General features: G+C 35.6%; 1 protein-coding gene across 7 annotated transcripts in view; it reads right to left on the bottom strand.

Moving 5' to 3' along the window:
* The window catches only part of LOC123681349 (dorsal-ventral patterning protein Sog), a 95330-nt gene that overhangs the window by 9584 nt on the left and 65360 nt on the right, over positions 1-20386 (bottom strand). For 4 of the 7 annotated variants that reach the window (XM_045619713.1, XM_045619708.1, XM_045619710.1 and 1 more), the window contains one exon: positions 16167-16299. In XM_045619713.1, the coding sequence (XP_045475669.1) occupies positions 16167-16299 (133 nt within the window). The remainder of the gene's footprint in view (positions 1-16166; positions 16300-20386) is intronic. The other 3 variants (XM_045619714.1, XM_045619709.1, XM_045619711.1) reach the window with 1 other exon arrangement.

Raw genomic sequence — 20386 nt, 5'->3', positions numbered from 1 at the left:
TGAATCTTTTTCGAACATAAAATTCCATCGAAGTCCGGTCAATTCCAGAATGTCCGCAATACTAAGTGCGAAAAAAAACGAATCGGAAAAAATGGTAAAGAAAAAAAGGTTTTTTTTTACCTCAAGAATCTTCGGTTGAAATAATGAACAAGTAAAAGACTCAATCTGTACATATAGCGCTAAATTCGTTACGTACTTGACAACTTAGAAGTATGTAAATTTTAGCGCCAAATTCTAAGGTTCAAAATGGGTGAAACTGAAATCTTGTGATCTTATTGATTCATAATTTATAACAAGTAGGTATATCGATGGATCGATTTTTATTTTTGTTGTTGTTTTGTTGTTTGTTTATCTTCGGTTTGTTGGATTTGTCCCCGTTCCAAGTTCCAAGTGGCAGAATAACTATCGAAACATAGGAAAACAAACATTATTTAAAAACAAAGGAACTACTTATTTTCCAATTCGAAGTTTAACTATTTTATTTGTTTCTCTTTAGATTTGATCTACCTTTGAGATCCAATAACAACATTATAATTAGGCCAAAAACGTTTATGATATTGATGATCGAAGGTCAATCTTAAAACGCAAAAGCACCTAATAAAGTTCTAAGGTCACTTTATTGACGAATAACGCGCAAATAGGTTCCTTTTTTGGCTGTTGGAAAATTCCCTTCGGCGGTTGAATGTTTTTGAAGATCCTTGTATTTTTTATGAAGTCCACGCTATTCAGCAGATCTGAATGGAAGCGTGTTATTTTATTTTTTTTTGGGAATAAATTAAGGCTGAGCTAAAGCGATGACGCCAGTTTGTATCAACATAAAATTACACGGGATATTTGTCAAGACCTCAAAAAAAAATGTACTTCAATTAGGCCCAAATAGTTATAATTAGCGCTAATCAAATGGGAACTTGTAATATTCTATTCCGATCAAAGCAGCGAAATATACAATCCGGTCCGATAAATATAAGAATTAAGAATTAGGCATGCAAATTCATACAGCCACACCTCCGGAGAAGGTCGGCAAAAAATTCATCCATTTATCCGATATTTTATTGTTACAACGAAAAAATAACCGTCCTGTATGCACATTTTAATTGATTGTGGAATAATCAATGAGTTTATGGACAGGTTGTCGGTGATGAATGCGGACTCTTAACGCCAGACTGGCGCCCGCTAGGTGAGACAATGTTATCGCGTCTTCTGCTCCGCCTCAGATGACGCTCAGACGCCTAGACGTACTTGGACCGATGGGGAGCCTGAGGCCGGATGGTCGTTTGTGTTTTGCGATTTTCCCCCGTTTTCCGACTGGTCCCACGCCGCCAGACCACGCTTTTCCGGGGTTATTAGACGGAATTAGGGACAGATGGTGGTTCCGTAAGCGCGATATCCTTATATGCAGCGTCATTCACAATTCACGTTTATCCTTTAAACTTTCTATTTCTTTCGATTGTCGGCCGATCTTGTATGTCGGCTAAAGATGGCCGCGCACGGCCGGACCTGCCCCGGTTTTTAACGTGCACGTTGAAAATATTCTACTCACATCGATGACACTTATGGCAATTTGTACCTACGTTTATTGTGGTATTATTATCTCAGCTTGTAGAGGGTCTTCGTGGAGGATTGTGACGTTGTAGTTGCCTTTGAGATGATCTGAACCGCTTTCCACTAATACTGACAACTATTGCACAAAATAAAATTTCGAAATTGATAATAATTATTAGGCATTATCAATTCTTATTAAAATTTTGTGAACCCCTTTTTTCCAAAACCAGAAATGCAATTTAGAGTAGGTAGATGAGTATTGTAAAGACTATTTACTAAAATATTTGAAACAAAGTCAGATACACAGATCGTCTGTTCATCAATAACCGAACCAATTTTAAATACCTATTTTTGATATAATCTTGATCTTGAGAAATCTTTGATTTAAACAAATTGAAAAAAATCCCCGTAACAAAGAATAGGAATTTGAAAATAAGAAAACTATAAAGGGTTTACAATGTTTTCCGGAAAAATGGTCAATTGCAAAAATCAAATAATTTATGACCAATATTATCTGACAATAGAAGTCAGAGTAGGAAATTTTTAAAAAGTTATGAGACTTTGACAAGTGATGTTAAGTTGTACAATATAGGTTAACGTCAGTTCATCACATAGAGTAATAAACATAGATAGGAGTATACGCAATTTTTAAATGTCCCCAACATGGTTAGATTACGTTGTCGGATTGTGATATATTTTCAAATCCACAATTTTACTTTATCATTATGAATGTATATTATATTGAATGAAATATATTTATTTGAGTGATTCTCAATTAAATATGCAAATTTGAATATTTGGAATCCGATATTTTCCAAATTGTCGAATTTATAGTATGCAGAATATTTATTATTTTCTGTATCTACCTGCTGAAATCCAAGGTTTGTCAACTTCTGCTCTCCTAGTGTAATCGTTTGTTTCACGTCGTTTGGCGTGCTTGAAGTTTGTTTTCTGAATTTCTGATTTTTTAGGTATTCATTTCAATATATTTTGAGTTAATATGAAACGTTGATTCACTATGGCACCTAAGAAGTGCGTTCTTTGTGGAGAAACACGCGAATTGAGTGAAATATCGTATCACTGATATGTTTTCATTTCCGCGCGCTTCATGTCAAATTTGATAGTTCATGTTGGGTACAAAATTTGCTTACTGAAAATGACATATGTTCCCTCTATGTATGTTTATTACTCTAAGGAAATTTTAAAAGCTCATGAGACTTTGACGAGCGATGTCAAGTTGCACAATATAGGTTGACGCCAGTTTAACAGCCATTAAGCCATCTGTTGGGTGCCGATCATAGAACGAAAGAAATGCCGTAGCCAACTTCTGAAGTTTCTAAAGCATTCTCGCAGTCTGGCTACGTTTCGGATTCATAACCATCGAGATAGTCATCTGAAACTTTGTTTCCTAATAAATAAAAACTAAACCATGTGGTCGAATTGAACCTAGATAGATGTAGAATAGCGATATGAAGGCTTATAAAAAGGTGTTTTGATATTGTAAAAAGAGTATGTTTCAAGAAAAGTCAATGGATATTTATAGGTTCATTGTGAAGAGAAAGGTACCTATGACATTAATGATGGAAAACGTTTTCAGTCAAATGTGCTTTGGTTACAGCACCATATCCTTTTCATGAAATTTTTCAACACTAACTCGCACACTTGCGGCTATATGTCCCCGATAACTTCAAGAATTTCATATTTAAGGTATTGAATCGATTATGGAGCATTGACTTAGAATCTATCGTTCACGTGACCTCAAAGAAAAAAGTCTAAAGGCGTCAAATCACAAGATCTCGATGGCCAATTGGGATCACCTCTTCGAGCGTGTGTGGTACGTAGCGCCATCGTCTACATAAATATCTTTTAATTTCGATCATAATGAAATCAATAAACATGGAGTATTACGTGAAAGGATAACATCACCAACTGGATAATTGAAAGAAAAATTATGAGTAATAATGAGAATGATCTCTTTTCAGTCAGAAATTGCACCTTAAATATTGCTCAAACTGAAATGAGCAAAATGGCGATGCTATACGTGAGTACCTAAACTCATTAAACTGTGAAATATTCGATTGCATCTAGACCTTAATGGTCACCAATAAGGATTCCGTTGAACAAACAAATTTCCATTATAGAGGACTTGTAGATTACTCAAAGAAATATTTTGTAGTGGGAGTTGGCACCATAGCAGAAACGACAACTAGTGGGTGTACAGGTCGAGAACAGCGTACTTCTTCCCTCACCATCTACGCCCATGCCCATTATTATTCAATGCATATTTTGGTTATCCTTCAATGCCCATTCATACGTTCAACAGAAACAGTTGCGAACATTTCATCGTAAGTTTTGACTTCAGAGAAACATTAATTAGTATCAGTGTTGAATGAAGGTGTTCTAAGAATCCCACCATTCACTTGATAAATCGTAAATAACTCAATGAGTGGGCCGATTATGAATTAATACTGCCATTACAAATATTACACCAATAAATGGTGGAATTCAAATTTTGTAGTTTTCTGAGGTCAATTGACATTTTTGTGTTTTCCATAAAACATTAAATTTTCAAGGTAGGCTCGACTCTCGAACATTGCTGTTGAATTCGTTAAAATAACAATTTCAATCTTAATGCACAATATCATCGCGTCACCAGAACCACAGAAAATTCGCCATGAATATCGAAAAAAATACTTAATGAAGGGATATAAATTTTGTGGTTCCGAAAAACAACGTAAATAAAACAAACTTTCATTTGGATATCGATCAAATTTTTATTTTAATATAATGACATTATGTGTGGAATTCAAAATTACTTGAATGTCCTCCGCGTGATCTCTTACAGGCCTCAATCCTTGTGAGGTAATTTCGATGATTTGCCGACACATTTTGGGAAATATCTCACCAATCACTTGTCGGATATTGGTTTTCAGATCGTCCGTCTATAGTCTGAGGATTATCGACATAAACACAATACTTCGCATAACCCCACAAAATAAAATCCAAAGGCGATAAATCATAAGATATTGGTGGCCAATTCACATCGCCAAAACGATAAATTACTCGTCCTGGGAATTTTTCTAGCATTAGAGCCAAAGTGGGTCGTATGTGTGGCTTGTTGCACTATCTTGCCAGAACCACATCTCTTCCAATTCAATATTATTAATTTCAGATCAAACATAATCGGTTTTCATTTAGCTATAGCTATGAGAATTGATGGTTTGAGTGACGACACCTTTTTCATTTTCGAAGAAGCCAGCAGACTAAATCGTAAACCATACAGTAACTTTTGTGGATGTAGTAGTAGTCTTTCAGCAGTTACTTGAGGATTTTCACTGTCCCATATGCAACAGTTTTGATTGTTCACATAGCCACCAAGTGATAAATTCGTTGCGAAAAATCGTCATCTAAATGTTGTTGCTTAAGCATCCAATTGGCATCTCTTTTACGCATTTCATGGCCATGGTCAGCTGACTTAAGTTCTTGTGTAAACTGAAGCTTATAAGAATGTAGATGAAAATCTAGATGCAAAATACGCCTTAGCGTGTCGTAGGAAAGGCCCAAATACTGTGCGCGCCGAGAAATGAATACATTTGGATTTTCTTCAAAAGTTTTACTCACAGCAGCAGTATTTTCGATCGAGCGTGCATTTCGATGATGTATGAGCCTTAAGACATCAGTAACAGATCCAGTCTGTTCGAATTTTTTCAATGTCTTAACAATTGTTCGTTCAAATGGACGATTATGTCAACCATAATCTGCCCATTGCACGAAACGTACTAATTTTTTATATTTTTATTCACACGTTCAATAGTAGGATAAACGATTCATACTGAAAAATGAATTACCTTCAACCTCAGAGTAATAAACATAGAGAGAGGGAGCGTATGTCATTTTCAATGAGCAAATTTTGTTCCCAACATGAACTATAAAATTTGACATGACGCGCGCGGAAATGAAAACATATCAGTGTTACGATATTTCACTCAATTCGCGAGTTCCTTCACAAAGAACGCACTTCTAATGTCCCATAGTGAATCAACGTTTCATATTAACTAAAATATATTGAGATAAATACTTACATATATCAGAAATTCAGAAAATAAACTTCAAGCGCGCCAAACGACGTGACAACCGATGACACTAGGAGAGTAAAAGTTGCCAAACCTTGGATTTCAGCAGGTAAATACAGAAAATAATAAATATTCTGTTTATAATAAATTCGACAATTAGGAAAAAGATCGGATTCCAAATATTCAAATTTGTATATTTAATCGGGAATCACTCAAATAAATATATTTGATTCAATATAATATATATTCATAATGATATAGTAAAATTGTGGATTTGAAAATATATGACAATCCGACAACGTAATCTAACCATGTTGGGGGACATGTAAAAATTGCGTATACTCCCTCTATCTATGTTTATTACTCTATGCCTTCAACTAAACATATGACGCTCCGGATGACAGTTTTGTTTGACATAATTTGTCAAACAAGACATATTATATGTCTTTGGAATTGGGACCACGACATGGATAATCCAGTATTTTTTGGCCACAAAAACGGTTCGGTCGTGTTTTTGGGTGTAGAAATAAAATGAATTTCAAACTTCGTGCTAAATTCCGAGCTAACCACATCATCAGATCCATAGAAATTCAAGAAATATGTTGGAAAAATACCCAATATTTTTGTAACAACAGATTAGATCGGGTTGAGATTTTGCATGTATATTATTTAAACTTCGTTCAAAGTTTCGTATCGATAGAATCATCGCAACTTTTGAAAATTCAAGTGACAACATATTCCATTGATTTGAAATTTTCGGTGTAAATCAATCATTTCCAGATTTATGTAAAAAATCATTCCGATTACGTCATAAGAAACATGCAAAATTCAAGTAGGATATCGAAAAAAAAAACTAATAAACACCAGATTTAACTAGGCTGAAATCAATTGTTTGTGAATGTCAAATAATCACTCGAATGATCATGCCGAATTTCAGGAGGATCGTATCATCAGAACCGCGAGTCTAGATAAAATAACCGACAACAATGACATCATATTCAGTTATTTGGTCTATAATGGGGCAGCAGGCAGATGAATGAGCGAGAGCTCCGAAGCTCCCGATTCCAAAAATTCTCTCAATTTTTTTTTCGATTTTCCCTCGGCGAAATTCGCACACCCGGTGTACAACGTGCTGAAAGGAATCCGCCGTCACTTCCCGTGTCTGGAAAACGCTTCCCCGTAATCGTTAAAACAAGGCGAATTTGTCTCGTAATTCGTTACGATGTCAAAGTCAACGAAACAGTTGGCACTGGCCGCCTCGAAAAAATCACGACAAAAATTCCCTTCTATTATTAGCGAATCGACATAATACGGTAGTACGTCAAGTTTCACTTTTTCCCATCCCGACGCCCTTGAATGTCGTAAAGGCAGACGGTGTGAAAAAAATAGAAGCCGACGACAAGCGGTGACACGACATAAAATATATTAGCCGTAAAGTTATATCTAAGACCAGAGATCGGCATGCGGCGACCCACAGAATATCCCATTTCAGAATCGTTCCCTTGCATTCTGACCGAAACAAAACACCCAATTTTACTGTCCAGATCATGGCAGGAATTTGTGTTCAACAACCGAAAGGTACATCTTGATAAGATATCAATTCGAATCGCACCACCTTGTGCCGAGGTTCCCTGCCTGTCCGGGAGTGGCCTCAGACTTGGTCGTCGGCCAGAATGGCCGATTCGTTCATCTAATCGAGTTTATTATGACCTCACCTCATGTATTTTTGACTTTGGTTTCAACTCTAGCTTTGCTATTTTTTATCTCTTCTATATTCTTCGATATTGTTCAACACATAGTCTGATCGTGCTGCTGCTCACAATATTCACCAAAAAGCGGAGCACTGATAAACGAAATGACACAATTGCAATGCGAAATGAATTCGGCCAAATTAGGATGCAGCACTACCAGTTTATGTTGTCACCAATGTATCCCTTCAGTCTCCTCTGATCTCTGATTATCAATTAATATTAGTCGGTTTAAGGTTTCTGGAAGATAGAGCTGTTACCGATTGTTAATATTGAAGGCTTGTACAGAAGAAAAATCAGGTAGAAGCGGAAAAACATTGATGAAATAACGAAACTTCGTTATGTTTTTCCGCTTCGAAAAATGTTCAACTGAACATTTTCGTTACCAAAATGTATTGAAAAATTGAAAAATTCTACTGTTATCTTTTTCTCTCGACCGATGCAGCTTTTCGACATCAAGAATTTTCTCCTTACTGAAACTTTCTTTCTTTAAACATAATTTTATTTAATAATTACATCATTCTACAACCTACGCCAATTACAGAATGGAAAAATAAATATACAAGAAATGAAGCTTGAAAGTTATACACTGAAAACAAAGAAGATAATAAAACCCAGAACAAATCATATAGAGCCAGGGTTGAGCAACAAAAACTCATTGAGAAAAAGCTTTCGCCTAACTACCCACAGTGAAGCCCTGATTTCAGAACAGCCCTCCTTATATCAGATTGATTACAATGAAAAATATCAATAATATCCTGGATGGTCATGTAGACATGACATATACGATACTGAGGTTAAAAAAGAAGGACGTTAGAGAGTTGAAAAGGTAGATAAAATGTAGTTGGGCTGTGTACAGGCAGTCTAGGAGCATGAAGACTAATAAGTGATAGCAAATAGGGACAGTCGATTAACGAGTGAAACATATCTCTAAGAAATAGTATACCTAAGTAGGTACGACGCCCAAAGAATCACCTTGGAATCTACTCAACAACTGATCATGTTGTATACCACGGTTTGGATAAACACCATCGGGTAAAACTAACATACCTACTTCAAGAATCGCCTCTGTATATTTTTCGAACCTCTGATGTATACATTATACCCAGGACTCAGATAACGCATCCATACTCAATCTTTGACCTCAAAAGCACATTGAATGAAACAAAAAATGTTCCTCAATCCCGGAAATATCCTGAATTTCTCACGATGAAACCTAGAGTCTTAAAGTCACTCGAAACAATAGAACGCACATGGCACGTGAAGCAAAGTTTCTGGTCGAACAGAAGGCCAAGGTCTCTATACTGAACGACTCTGCTGAGAACGTGACCATCTACGCTATATGGAACTCTACTATTGATTTCTTACGGCTAAAAAAAACCACATTGCACTTATGAATGTTAAGAGGAAGCAAGTTTTTGCAACACCAATCATTAAGCCCATCTATGTCACCCTGGAGATTCCAACAATCCTCAACACACTGAATTCGACGGAACAACTTGCAATCACCAACATAAAGCAAAGTTTGGGAAAACAAATGTGAACAAATATCATTTATGAAGACTATAAATAGTAGTGGACCCAATATAGATCCATGGGGAACACCAAAAGACGCAACGAATTCAGCCGATCTGTAACCCAAACATGGAACTCAAATTCGCCTATTACGCAATAGAAAAAAGAACTGAGATATTCACATTTAAAGTTATGCATCAATAGATTACAAGATACAAGGCATGTTGATTACGTTGACAAATAGGCAGATTGACGTGTCCTTTCCTCTTTGTGTCATCTTCCACTTTGATAACAAGAATGCCGCCATGCTCTTGTGATTTAACAACTTTATAAGGTAATTTAATAAAACATAAAAATCTTCAACAAGGCTTCGCAATATGCTTTTTTGAATCATTGAATTCTTCATTTCTATCGGAGTACTCTTAATGATCGGAATCCCCGTCTTCAAATCAACTTCTAGCAACGCTTCAGGCTGAAAGTCTGGTAGTTGAGTGTTATGAATAAGTCTGCCCATCCAGACAACATGTAGGTGGCAGAATTTGCATTATCATAGATAGACAAACGGCCTTGGGAAATTCAATCCAAGATTCAACCATCTGGAACTGTGAAAAATCATATATACAGCTGGCAGGGAGCAAAAAACTCATTTCAGGTTGACTAGACAATGGGAGAAATTTTCGAAGCCAATGCCCTATCCAAAAAAGGAGCTCAAACAGCAATTATTGAAAGGATATTTTTGTGTGGGTTGTCGCCGTTTTAAGTAAGGAAGAAGGCGATATACGGAAAACGTAGTGGAAAGATACAAGTTTATATACCAGGACTGAAGGCTTAATGCATTCTTGGAACTTTATAATCTGTAACTCTCTTCAAAAACAATTGCCATAAGTATGAAGAATTTGTGAGCACGACAAGGCACGACGCTTTTAAGTGTCAAATACGAATAATTTTTTGTAAACACCAAACGACTATTTTTGTCCTTGTTAAGAGAACTAATCAGGAGCTCTAGTCAAGTTCGAATTGTCGATAATTGACTCTTGATTCTGATTGTTCTGTTAATTTCGGTGTTTTCAGATGTATGTGACAGTTTAACAACAGATTTGAGTAATTTTTTACCTATGATATTGTTTAAGTAATTCCACTCCGACTGAATTTATGTCATAAGTTTGCCTTTTTCTTCATAACTGATATGAGTTGTAAAAACTATAATTTCGTGAAAGCCATCATACTGTGCTGCCCTCTACTTCTTTGCTTCGAAAAAATAAAGAAGATGAAGTGAATATGCAATTTTGTACACCGTACAAAGTTTGGTCATCACAGGAGCGTCAGATGGAAAATGAATGGGTACCAAAGTTTGACTGATACGCGAAATACTACGTGGTGGTAATCCCTCTTAAGTTCATCTCATTTCCCAGAATGAAGGAAACGCGATATATTTTGTCTTATTTACTGAAGAATATTCTCTATTTAGGTTTCGGACGGAATTTCATATATTCAGTAGAATTTCTGAGAAATTCCCAATTTTGGTGAAGGTATATTTTGTATTTATTCCTGAATTGGACGTTGTTCGATTAGTTATTTTATACTTTTATCTTCTCTTTATGAGTAATTTCAAGAACTGAGTATTTGGTGAAGAGATTTTCTGTTTTCTTTCCAGATTAATCTTCTTTATTGGGGTTTTGCAGATATTATTTTACAGGAATCAGGGAACAAAATGAACTTTCATATATTCACTGGCTATTTTAGGAATGCCATATACTTCCTAAATTGAAGGTGCAAACAAAAATGACAAATTCTCCGGATTATTTTAAGAAAAAAAGTCCTATGAACATGGGTTCGCAAACGCTTTGTTTTGGAGATACATGGTGTTGAAGACGGATTTATTTCAAGGTTTTTTCTCATAGCACCTTCCCTTCTCAAGATATTTAACCCTTATTTAGCATAGATATTTCAATTTAAATATTTCAACATGTGCTACGCTAATTTTTAATGTTAAACTACAGGATTATACTTTTTTCCTTGAACTGTGCCTGCTTCTCTCCTCTGAACTTTTTGTGATGAACCACTGGTAGTTTAGAAAAAAGTAAAAAGAATCTCTGGTTCAGACTTCCAGTACTACACTTTTTGGTTTCTTGGAATTTTGTCGTATCTGCTACTGGTTTCGAGAAAAAAATTCAAACAATTCTCTAGTAATCCATAGGAATATCCAAATTATTATAAAGGTCGGTACTAACACGTCACTGATGACGTCATGGGCCTGGCGCACATATGACACTGCCACTGTCAGACCACTTTTTTCTCTTGTTACTATCAAGCTACAAGATTTCTATTATCTGCTTTCTGATATCTAATTATTTAAAAAAAAAGACTGGGGGCCTCTGAAGATTTTTTTTTCTTAGTTTTATAGTTCTTGATATGCTCCAAGTGAGCATCGAATTTGGGTCTTTCATTGTACAATGCCTTTCATTGTACAATGACAAAATAACAATAAGTAAACGCAAACTGATTCCGAGAAAAAAAAAATCAAACAATTCTCTACTAATCCTTAGGAATATCCAAATTATCATAAAGGTTGGTACTAACACGTCACTGATGACGTCATGGGCCTGGCGCACATATGGCACTGCCAGTGTCAGACCACTTTTTTCTCTTGTTAGTATCAAGCCAACTGATTTCGAGGAAATAAAGATCCAGTTACTAAGGTATGATGAATGATTTAATTATAAGTTTTGGTACTTATTTATCCCAATCTGTAGCGAATATGAATAAAAATTCGATAAATATTTTAATCATAACAATAAAGTGAAACACCCTGTATTTCGAAAATAATATTGTACTTTTTTCCTTAAAATTGTCCGAGGAATCTGTCCTTTTCCTTAGTATATCCTATTTAGGAACACATCCTAGAATGTAAGAGAAATTTCACTACTGAACGTTCTTGTTGAAGTTCTACTCTTCGAACAAAAACAGAAGATACAAATTCGCTTCCGGTGCTCCCGTACCCATTCACCAAGCCCACTTAAAACCGTCGAAAATCGAAAAAATCCCTATTCCTATCGGGCCGAGATCGCGATTGTAGGATTCGAAAGAGGTGACTGATTGAGAATTATCTGGAAGTGCATTTTTGATGCTGACAAAAATGGTAATAGCCGGCCGGTTCGTGGAAAAGCACAATGGGCGGAATGTTTTCTCGGCTCCGGTCGATCCGGAGATACGTCCGGACAAAAAGAAACCAGTGTAGGTATGAAAGAACTGATTCAGGACGTTTTCGCATACATCTCGGACTGAGAGAAGAAAAAAAACTGGCCATGTACGTGTAGAACTCGCGATCTGAGGGTTTCGTACCGTTATCCGATTCCGAATATGATCGGAACTCCGTCACCTCGGTGCCAGATGAAGATATTTTTTTTATTTTGAGGTATTTTCGAAGGACAATGAGGAAGATCTTCCAGAAAATTAGTTCTCTCAATATATAGCTTATTATTTTTGGATAAAACCACTCCCTACACCTACACCTACATCAAATGAGTACTAATACGTCACTGATGACGTCATAGGCCTGGCGCACATATGATACCGCCAGTGCCTTAACACTTTTGTCTTTTGTTGGTATCAAGCTTCAAGATATCTATTATTTGACTCTAGTCTTATAGTTCTTGAGATGCTCTAAGTGATAATCGCATTTGGAACACCTTGTACAATGTCTTTCATTGTACAATGACAAAATAACAATAAGCAAACGCCAACGTCTCTTACCGTTACTCCGTATGAAATTTTCATTGTAAATAATTTTTTGACAATTTTTGTAGTAACGGTCGTCCCTCTTAATATATTACCCTGTGTATCTCAAGAACTGGCCATAGCAAAGCCAATACTTGATACAATACTGATATTATAATAGTGTACTTGAACTAAGAGTATTGACAAAAATTGGGAAATTCCACGGACGCCTTTTTCAATTACAGACTAAATGAATTTTATTTGGAATAATGTTTGACTCTCTCCGTATCTAACAATAATGTAGATCAAAAAGCAGTCTAAAATAAGTAGCTTATTGGTGAGCAATTTTTGTCGCGCAAAAATGTTTCATTAGAGGTGTTTTCCTACGAGAAATCTTTGGAAGCAATGCTCTTTTATTTTCCAATTTCGACACCCTATATCTCAAAAACTAGTCGAAGGATTGAGTTGGACACATAAGTCTATTGTTGTTTAGGAGGTTATATTTTACAACATAGAAAAAATTGAGGAAAAATAAATTGAAACTTTTTCCCTTAGGCTGCCACCTGGTCCTTCTTAGGACTATAAATCTTGAACTGTAAAACTATTAGGTGTACAACTTTGCTTTCGCCGTTTTGCAATAGATGACTGTAGCAGTTAGTGGTAGTCGAAATAAATAGATCGTAGATGTCATACAATAAGCTTAGGTATTTGTAAACACTAAACATAACGCCATCCAAATTTTAGTCGATTTGGGTCTGCATCATAAAGTAATTCTCGATTAAACATGTCAGCTAACGAGCCAAGCTATAGTTATTTGCGGGAGGTTTTAATTTTCTGCTTCAATATGAAGATCTGCTACTGAGGCTCATCGAATGGTCTCAAATGAGGCCGCTATTAGTGGAAGAACGTGCCGAGTGTGGTTTCAACGCTTCAAAAACGGTGATTTTGACGTCGAAGACCAGCATGGCGGTGGAAGAGAGAAGGTTTTCGAAGATGCAGAATTGGAGGCATTACTTGATCAAGACTTGTATCAAACGCAACAAGAATTGGCAGGATCATTGGGAGGGACGCACCAAGCCATTTCAAGACGCCTGAAAGTCATGGGAATGATTCAGAAACAAGGAAATTGGGTGCCGTACGAGTTAAAGCTGAAATCTGATGAACGGCGTCTGTTTACTTGTGACCAGCTGCTTGCAAGGCAATTACAGAAGGGATATCTGCATCGCAATGTGACTGGAGACGAAAAATGGGTTTATTACGATAATCCTGAGCACAGAAAATCATAGGAATGTCACGGCCATGCTTTCACGTAGACGGTCAAACCGAATATTCACGGTTCCAAGGTAATGCTCAGTATTTGGTGGGACCAGCTAGTCGTAGTGTATTATGGGTTGTTGAAACCGACTGAAACAATTACAGGAGATCGTTATCGAACGCAAATAATACGTTTGAGCCGAGCATTGAAAGACAAACAGCCACAATACAACGAGAGTGATTTTACAGCATGACACTGATCGACTCCATGTTGCGAAAGTGGTCAAGACATACTTGGAAACGTTGAATGGGAAGTCCTACACCACTTGCCGTATTCTCCCTCGGACTATCACTTGTTTCGATCAATGGCACACGTCCTTGCCGACCAGCACTTCCGATCTTATGAAGACGTAAAAATTGGATCAATTCGTGGATCGCTTCAAAAGATGACCAGTTTTTTCAACGTGGGATTCGGACGCTGCCCGAAAGATGGGAGAAAGTAGTGGCCAGCGATGGACAATACTTTGAATTATTAATGTATAACAATTTTTTTACAATAAAGCCTGGAATTTCGGAAAAAAACGGCGAAATCAATATGCAACATAACCCATTGGCGGTCCCAACAAACACGAGCCGCGATATAAAACACTAGTAACACACATAAAAAAACCCAGTCCCAACATGAGGTTATTAATCGCATGTATCCTAATTGACACTGGACCGTTTTCAATGGAGATCAGAAGAAGAAGAGAAAAAAAAACAGCCGAGGAATTAATTGCACGTATCTGACTTTATAAACCACTGGCTTCATTATCTCGCAGAAAATACGACGATTGGGATTTAAACGCTTGTGAAACGAGATCTAACACTGAAGAATGTATAGGCTACAATCGATAATGAGAAAACCACATTTTCTGCATATTCAAAGTTTATTTTCTACATGAGGTGATATTTTCGCGGTAGTGTGTAAGCTTGGGACAAGGCCACCTTGGTTATTATTCCTATTGGTAAGGTACGGTGTTGTACAGTATTCGCGAGGGAGAGTCGAGATGAGATAGCAAAGAAGTTATAACCTCCTGTACTGTAAGGAGCATAAAATACAGTGAGGTGTATATTGTGGCGTTGCATATATGTTCGATATAAAATATTGTGTATTGACCATAATTTTCGCTGTGCCTGACACCAATTACGTTATATGAATTTTCATTTCAATCATTTTTTTATTGCCATCTTTTGATTGTAGGAGTTGATATTGGACTTATCGACAATTTGATATGGAATGGGGTGTTTGATAATATTTAAAAAAAAATGGAAAAGTACTGACGTGAAGTCAGGAGTTCTTTTCAATGAACTACTACTAAATAGTTAGTTTATTATTAAAATCAAAATGATCGTCACGAAAAAAATGATTGAATCAGTTATGCAACGTTTTCGCATATGGCTATATATGATTGTTAAAACTTCCAAGTGACGTCACGTAGCGTGCAAATGAACTCTTGTGACCTCTTTGAATTTACCTTTTTCGATTGCAATTTTGCTGATAAATATTTCTGGGAATTGAAAATGCCCAAATCCATATATTTTATGTCCTCAATAAACCTACCTCACTTAATAAATTGAATAATCTGTGAATAGCAGATTGTATTTATTAACAATTGACCTAGAATTTGAAAGACAGAAAATTTGTTTAGGGTTTGAGCAAACCTCATTACGAATCACGTTAAAAAGAAAATCAGATGTTTCTTATCGAATAGCAAATCAATATGTGAAGGTATTTTTAATTTCATGAGACAATGAAATTTGAAAATTATATTAACCCTTTAAAACTCTAAAAGACTACTTCATTAGGACAAAAAATTGCAATTTATGAAAAGAATTTTCTATTCCATGTATTGTTGGCATAAGTGCAGCTCGAAAGAGGCCGTGACAACAATCATGTTTGCGGAAAATAACAGATCAAATCACCTCATTACAGATTCAATGAGATATTAATTATCATTCAGATCTTTTCGTCAGCGATTATAATCCTTAAACGGGCACCTATACGTCAAACGTGTTCATCATCACATAGCTAGTGTTTCATTAGTATAAACAACAAAGTCCACTTTGGAGCAATGGATAACTTTCACTAATTAATGTAAATGTGAATTCATGATTGCGAATTCTCATTGGTGGCATCAGAAAGTCTGGGTGCTCGCTGTACAGAGATGGAGGACTGTTATTGTTTGATCAGCATGAAAATATTGATTTCATTGGATTGTTTGAAAATGATGATCATTTAATTCAGTAAAAATTATGGATTAGTGAATAAACTTACTGTTTGTATCTCCGGGGCACGTTTTGCAGCATCTACCCTTCTTGAGGACTGGTTCGCTGCATGTTGGTTCAGGACATTCTTTTTGGATGTTTCTGCACTGTACCTTCGCTACCACTCGCCTTTTTCGCTGAAACTAAACAATAATTAATAATAACTTGAACAAATCCAAGAATTGTTTTGAATACTTATCGATACGTAACATGTTCGTATGTATTGCATAATACAATTCATTTATATGATATCTCATCTTCAATTAGTTTCAATGAATTCTAAGAAAACTCTAGTAAGTTGAATTCTTTCTCGATTCCGATTGGAAATAAAGTTATTAAATGAGATTACAGCCTTCCTGCGTACCTGATAAATTCGCGATTCAATACTGAAGACGATATTATTATGTTCTCCAAAGGCACCAATACATGACAAAGTTATTGGTCGGTGATAAATAGCTTAGCCCCCCAACAACATTGGGTCATGTAAAGTGGTAAAACTGTCTCGTAGAGCTAGTTGTCTAAAACGCCTGCAGTACAATCAACTTGACCGCCAATTTCGCAAAACTGCAAATTAATATTGTGTGACATGAGTAATTAAAAATGTTTCAATTAAGGATCTTGAACCTAAAATATTGAGATTCAGTCCAATCAACTAGATAAAAAAATTTTCCTCACTTTCAAAATCAACTAGATAAAATAATTTTCTTCACTAAGTTTTACTTCAAAACTTATTTGGAGTATTATTTTCATATTCGGCAGGAAGTGTATAGGTAATGAAAACCTTACTATAATATGTTGAATGAACGTTTCTGGCTACCACCAGAGGCGTACGACTGGTTGATCCTTCCCAAATTCAAATTGCAATTTTATCACAATTTTTCGATTCTCCGAAACTTTCTACGTACATATTATACTCATTCATAGCTATGAAGTCACTATTTCTCGAGTTCAATTTGCGCAATTCAAAAAATTCAAAAACACCGCCGAAATAATAATAATATAATAATATATATTTATTCCATAAATCATAAACAATATTACATAAACATATTACATAATCATGTTCATCGGAATAAACAAAATACCTACCACAGATTGATTGATATTCTTCATTTCTTCAATAAATTATTTACTATTAGGTAGTTTCATCGAGTAATAAACATAGATAGAAGGAGTATAAGCAATTTTTACATGTCCTCAACCCAACATGGTTAGACTACGTTGTCGGATTGTGATATATTTTCAATCCACAATTTTACTATATCATTATGAATGTATATTATATTGAATGAAATATATTTATTTAAGTGAATCTCGATTAAATATGCAAATTTGAATATTTGGAATCCGATATTTTTCCTAATTGTCGAATTTATAGTATGCTGAATATTTATGATTTTCTGTATCTACCTGCTGAAACCACGCGCATGCGTCTCTTTGATCGAACCCAACCACAGGGAACGTACCAAGGTACCGTCGCCCTAACATACACTTTCGAGATGGCTGTCAATGATATTATTTCGACTTAGATTCTGTATAGTAACTTAGTTAAACTGTGTTTGTTATAATAAACTCTGCTTCTTGGGTGGTAGTATTATTTCTTACATTAGAAACTGTAGATAATTTAACATAGAAGAGCGCTGAAAAAACTAAAACGAAGATGGTACCAAAATAGAATAAGTCATCGAGAGTTTTACATCGAACGGGCAAAGGTCAAAGCACGTGTTTTTGGGTTAGGTCATCAATAACATTATTAAATGCGAAATGTCAAACGTATTAGTAATTTTTGAATATAAATGTATGTGACAATCAAATAAATAGTATGACATCATTAAAGAAGAGCTTTCTAGTCGATCGATCCCAGATGGGGGCGTCCAATGGTAGAGGTCAAGCAGGTCGGTGACCGCCAGCTGTTTCTGTTTCACATTCTGGCGTGATCAATGTGATATACCGACACCTTTCGCATCTGTCTTGGTTGTTCACCCACGTTTTGTCCTATTTCGCTGCCCTGTGCATAATACAGGAAATGTTTTTTTTTCTTTTTGGAGATAATTTTAATACGGCTATTGATGCAACGCTCGTTTCGGCCTCTCGATAAAGGAGGCAGGGAGGCGGTTAATCTCGATAATCTAAATGTATCTCGTTCTCAGCCTTGCGTCATTGATGTGCTATCATCCTGAATTTTAAACGGACGAAAACGAATGCAGATCGTTCGAATCGTTCCGATAGACAGGTCGGCTTCGACCATAGAGTAATAAACATAGATAGAGGAAGTATACGCAATTTTTACATGTCCCCAACATGGTTAGATTACGTTTTCGGATTGTGATATATTTTCAAATCCAAAATTTTACTATATCATTATGAATGAATTTTATATTCAATGAAATATATTTAATTGAGTGATTCCCGATTAAATATGCAAATTTGAATATTTGGAATCCTATATTTTTCCTGATTGTCGAATTTATGATAAGCAGAATATTTACGAAATTCTGTATCTACCTGCGGAAATCCAGGGTTTGGCAACTTTTGCTCGCTTAGTGTCATCGGTTGTTTCACGTCGTTTGGCACGCTTGAAGTTTGTTTTCTGAATTTCTGATATATTTATGTATTTATTTCAATATATTTCGAGTTGATATGAAACGTTGATTCACTATGGGACATAAAAAGTGCGTTCTTCGTGGAGAAACTCGCGAATTGTATGAAATATCATATTACTGATATGTTTTCATTTCCGCGCGCTTTATTTCAATTTTGATAGTTCATGTTGGGGACGAAATTTGCTTACTGCAAATGACATATGCTCTCTCCATCTATGTATATTACTCTGAAGCTTCGACATTATTCTAAAATTGAGTGGTTTGTGCGTATTGTTACAATTTGTAAAGGCTTTTGATAAGAATGGGCCATGTTTTGCATATAAAGAGGTGAAAATGCATCAATTGAGCACAGAAAAACTCGAAGCATGGGTATTTGACGGCCTAAAAATAAGACAATGAATTAAGTATCCTGCCTTCATAAATTCAATGAATCAAGTTGAACTAGAAGCTTGGACATCATATGTTGCAGTTGTAGAAAATTTTCTAGGCAAACATAAAGCTCAAAACTATGTTGAAATGATCAACAAGATGCTTAATAGTTTCAAATCCTTAGGGTGCAATATGAGTATTAAAATACACTAGTTACCTATACAGCCACTTAGACTGTTTTCCAGAAAATTTAGGAGATATGAGTGAGGAACAAGGTGAAACATTTCACCAAGATATTAAAGTTATTGAGGAGCGCTACCAAGGAAGATGGGACATGCACATGATGGCAGATTACTGCTGGAGTTTGAAAAGGGACTGTTTTAAAAACATTCAAGAATGTCGCGGAAAACTTTCGAAGTGTTGAGTGACTATTCGATTTCTTCAATTTTTTTGTTTGTAAGTACGATATAATATTGTATTTTGAATGACTGAAATAAAAATTTCGTATTTACTTTTGTTTACTACACTAAGAATTTGAGTTAGAATAATGTAACTTATATTTCTCTAAAATTGTAAATCTTAAAAATTTGAGCTCCTAGGTAAAAATAAACAGATTATTTGAATTCAGGACATCAAATTGATATAGAATCAGCTCAGACAACCTCGACACCAAAACAGCAATTATAGTTATAGGTTTACTTGAATGAATCCAGAGGTATATTTTAGTTTTAGGGAAACATCTTCAATCATAAGTATAGGCTGATCAATTTCTGTATTGTTTCCTCGTATGTGTAGTTCAGTTTGCGTTAATCGAAGCAGTAATAATCAGGAAGCGTTATAGACGGAGCAGCTAATGAAAGCAATAATGAGAAAAATTACAATCGTAAACAATTTTCATTATCTTCGTCATAACAGAGTATTTGATGGCTAGCACAATTTAATTGTGAAGAATGCCTAAGTCGTTACACAACAAACGCTGTATATCCTACAGAATCGAAACATACAATTACAACAATTTCGAAGGATTCCGAATATTGAATCTGAAAAATAGAGCTACAATTCGAAATATGTATTATCTGACCTGTCAATTAAAGTGACCAAGCAATCAACACGATGTTTCGTATGAAGCTTGAACTCTTAATTCTATATTCAAATGTATAATTTTATTTTCATCTAATCAGTGATTTTGAAATTACCAGGAAAACAAAATTTCGAACGGCCATATCCACGGAACCCCCATTCGGATTATACCACAGAG

Source organism: Harmonia axyridis, chromosome 5 (genome assembly GCF_914767665.1).
Source record: "Harmonia axyridis chromosome 5, icHarAxyr1.1, whole genome shotgun sequence".
In the NCBI taxonomy this organism is placed as follows: domain Eukaryota; kingdom Metazoa; phylum Arthropoda; class Insecta; order Coleoptera; family Coccinellidae; genus Harmonia; species Harmonia axyridis.
Note: the sequence above shows the minus strand (reverse complement) of the source record. Positions and strands in the feature narration are given on the sequence as shown.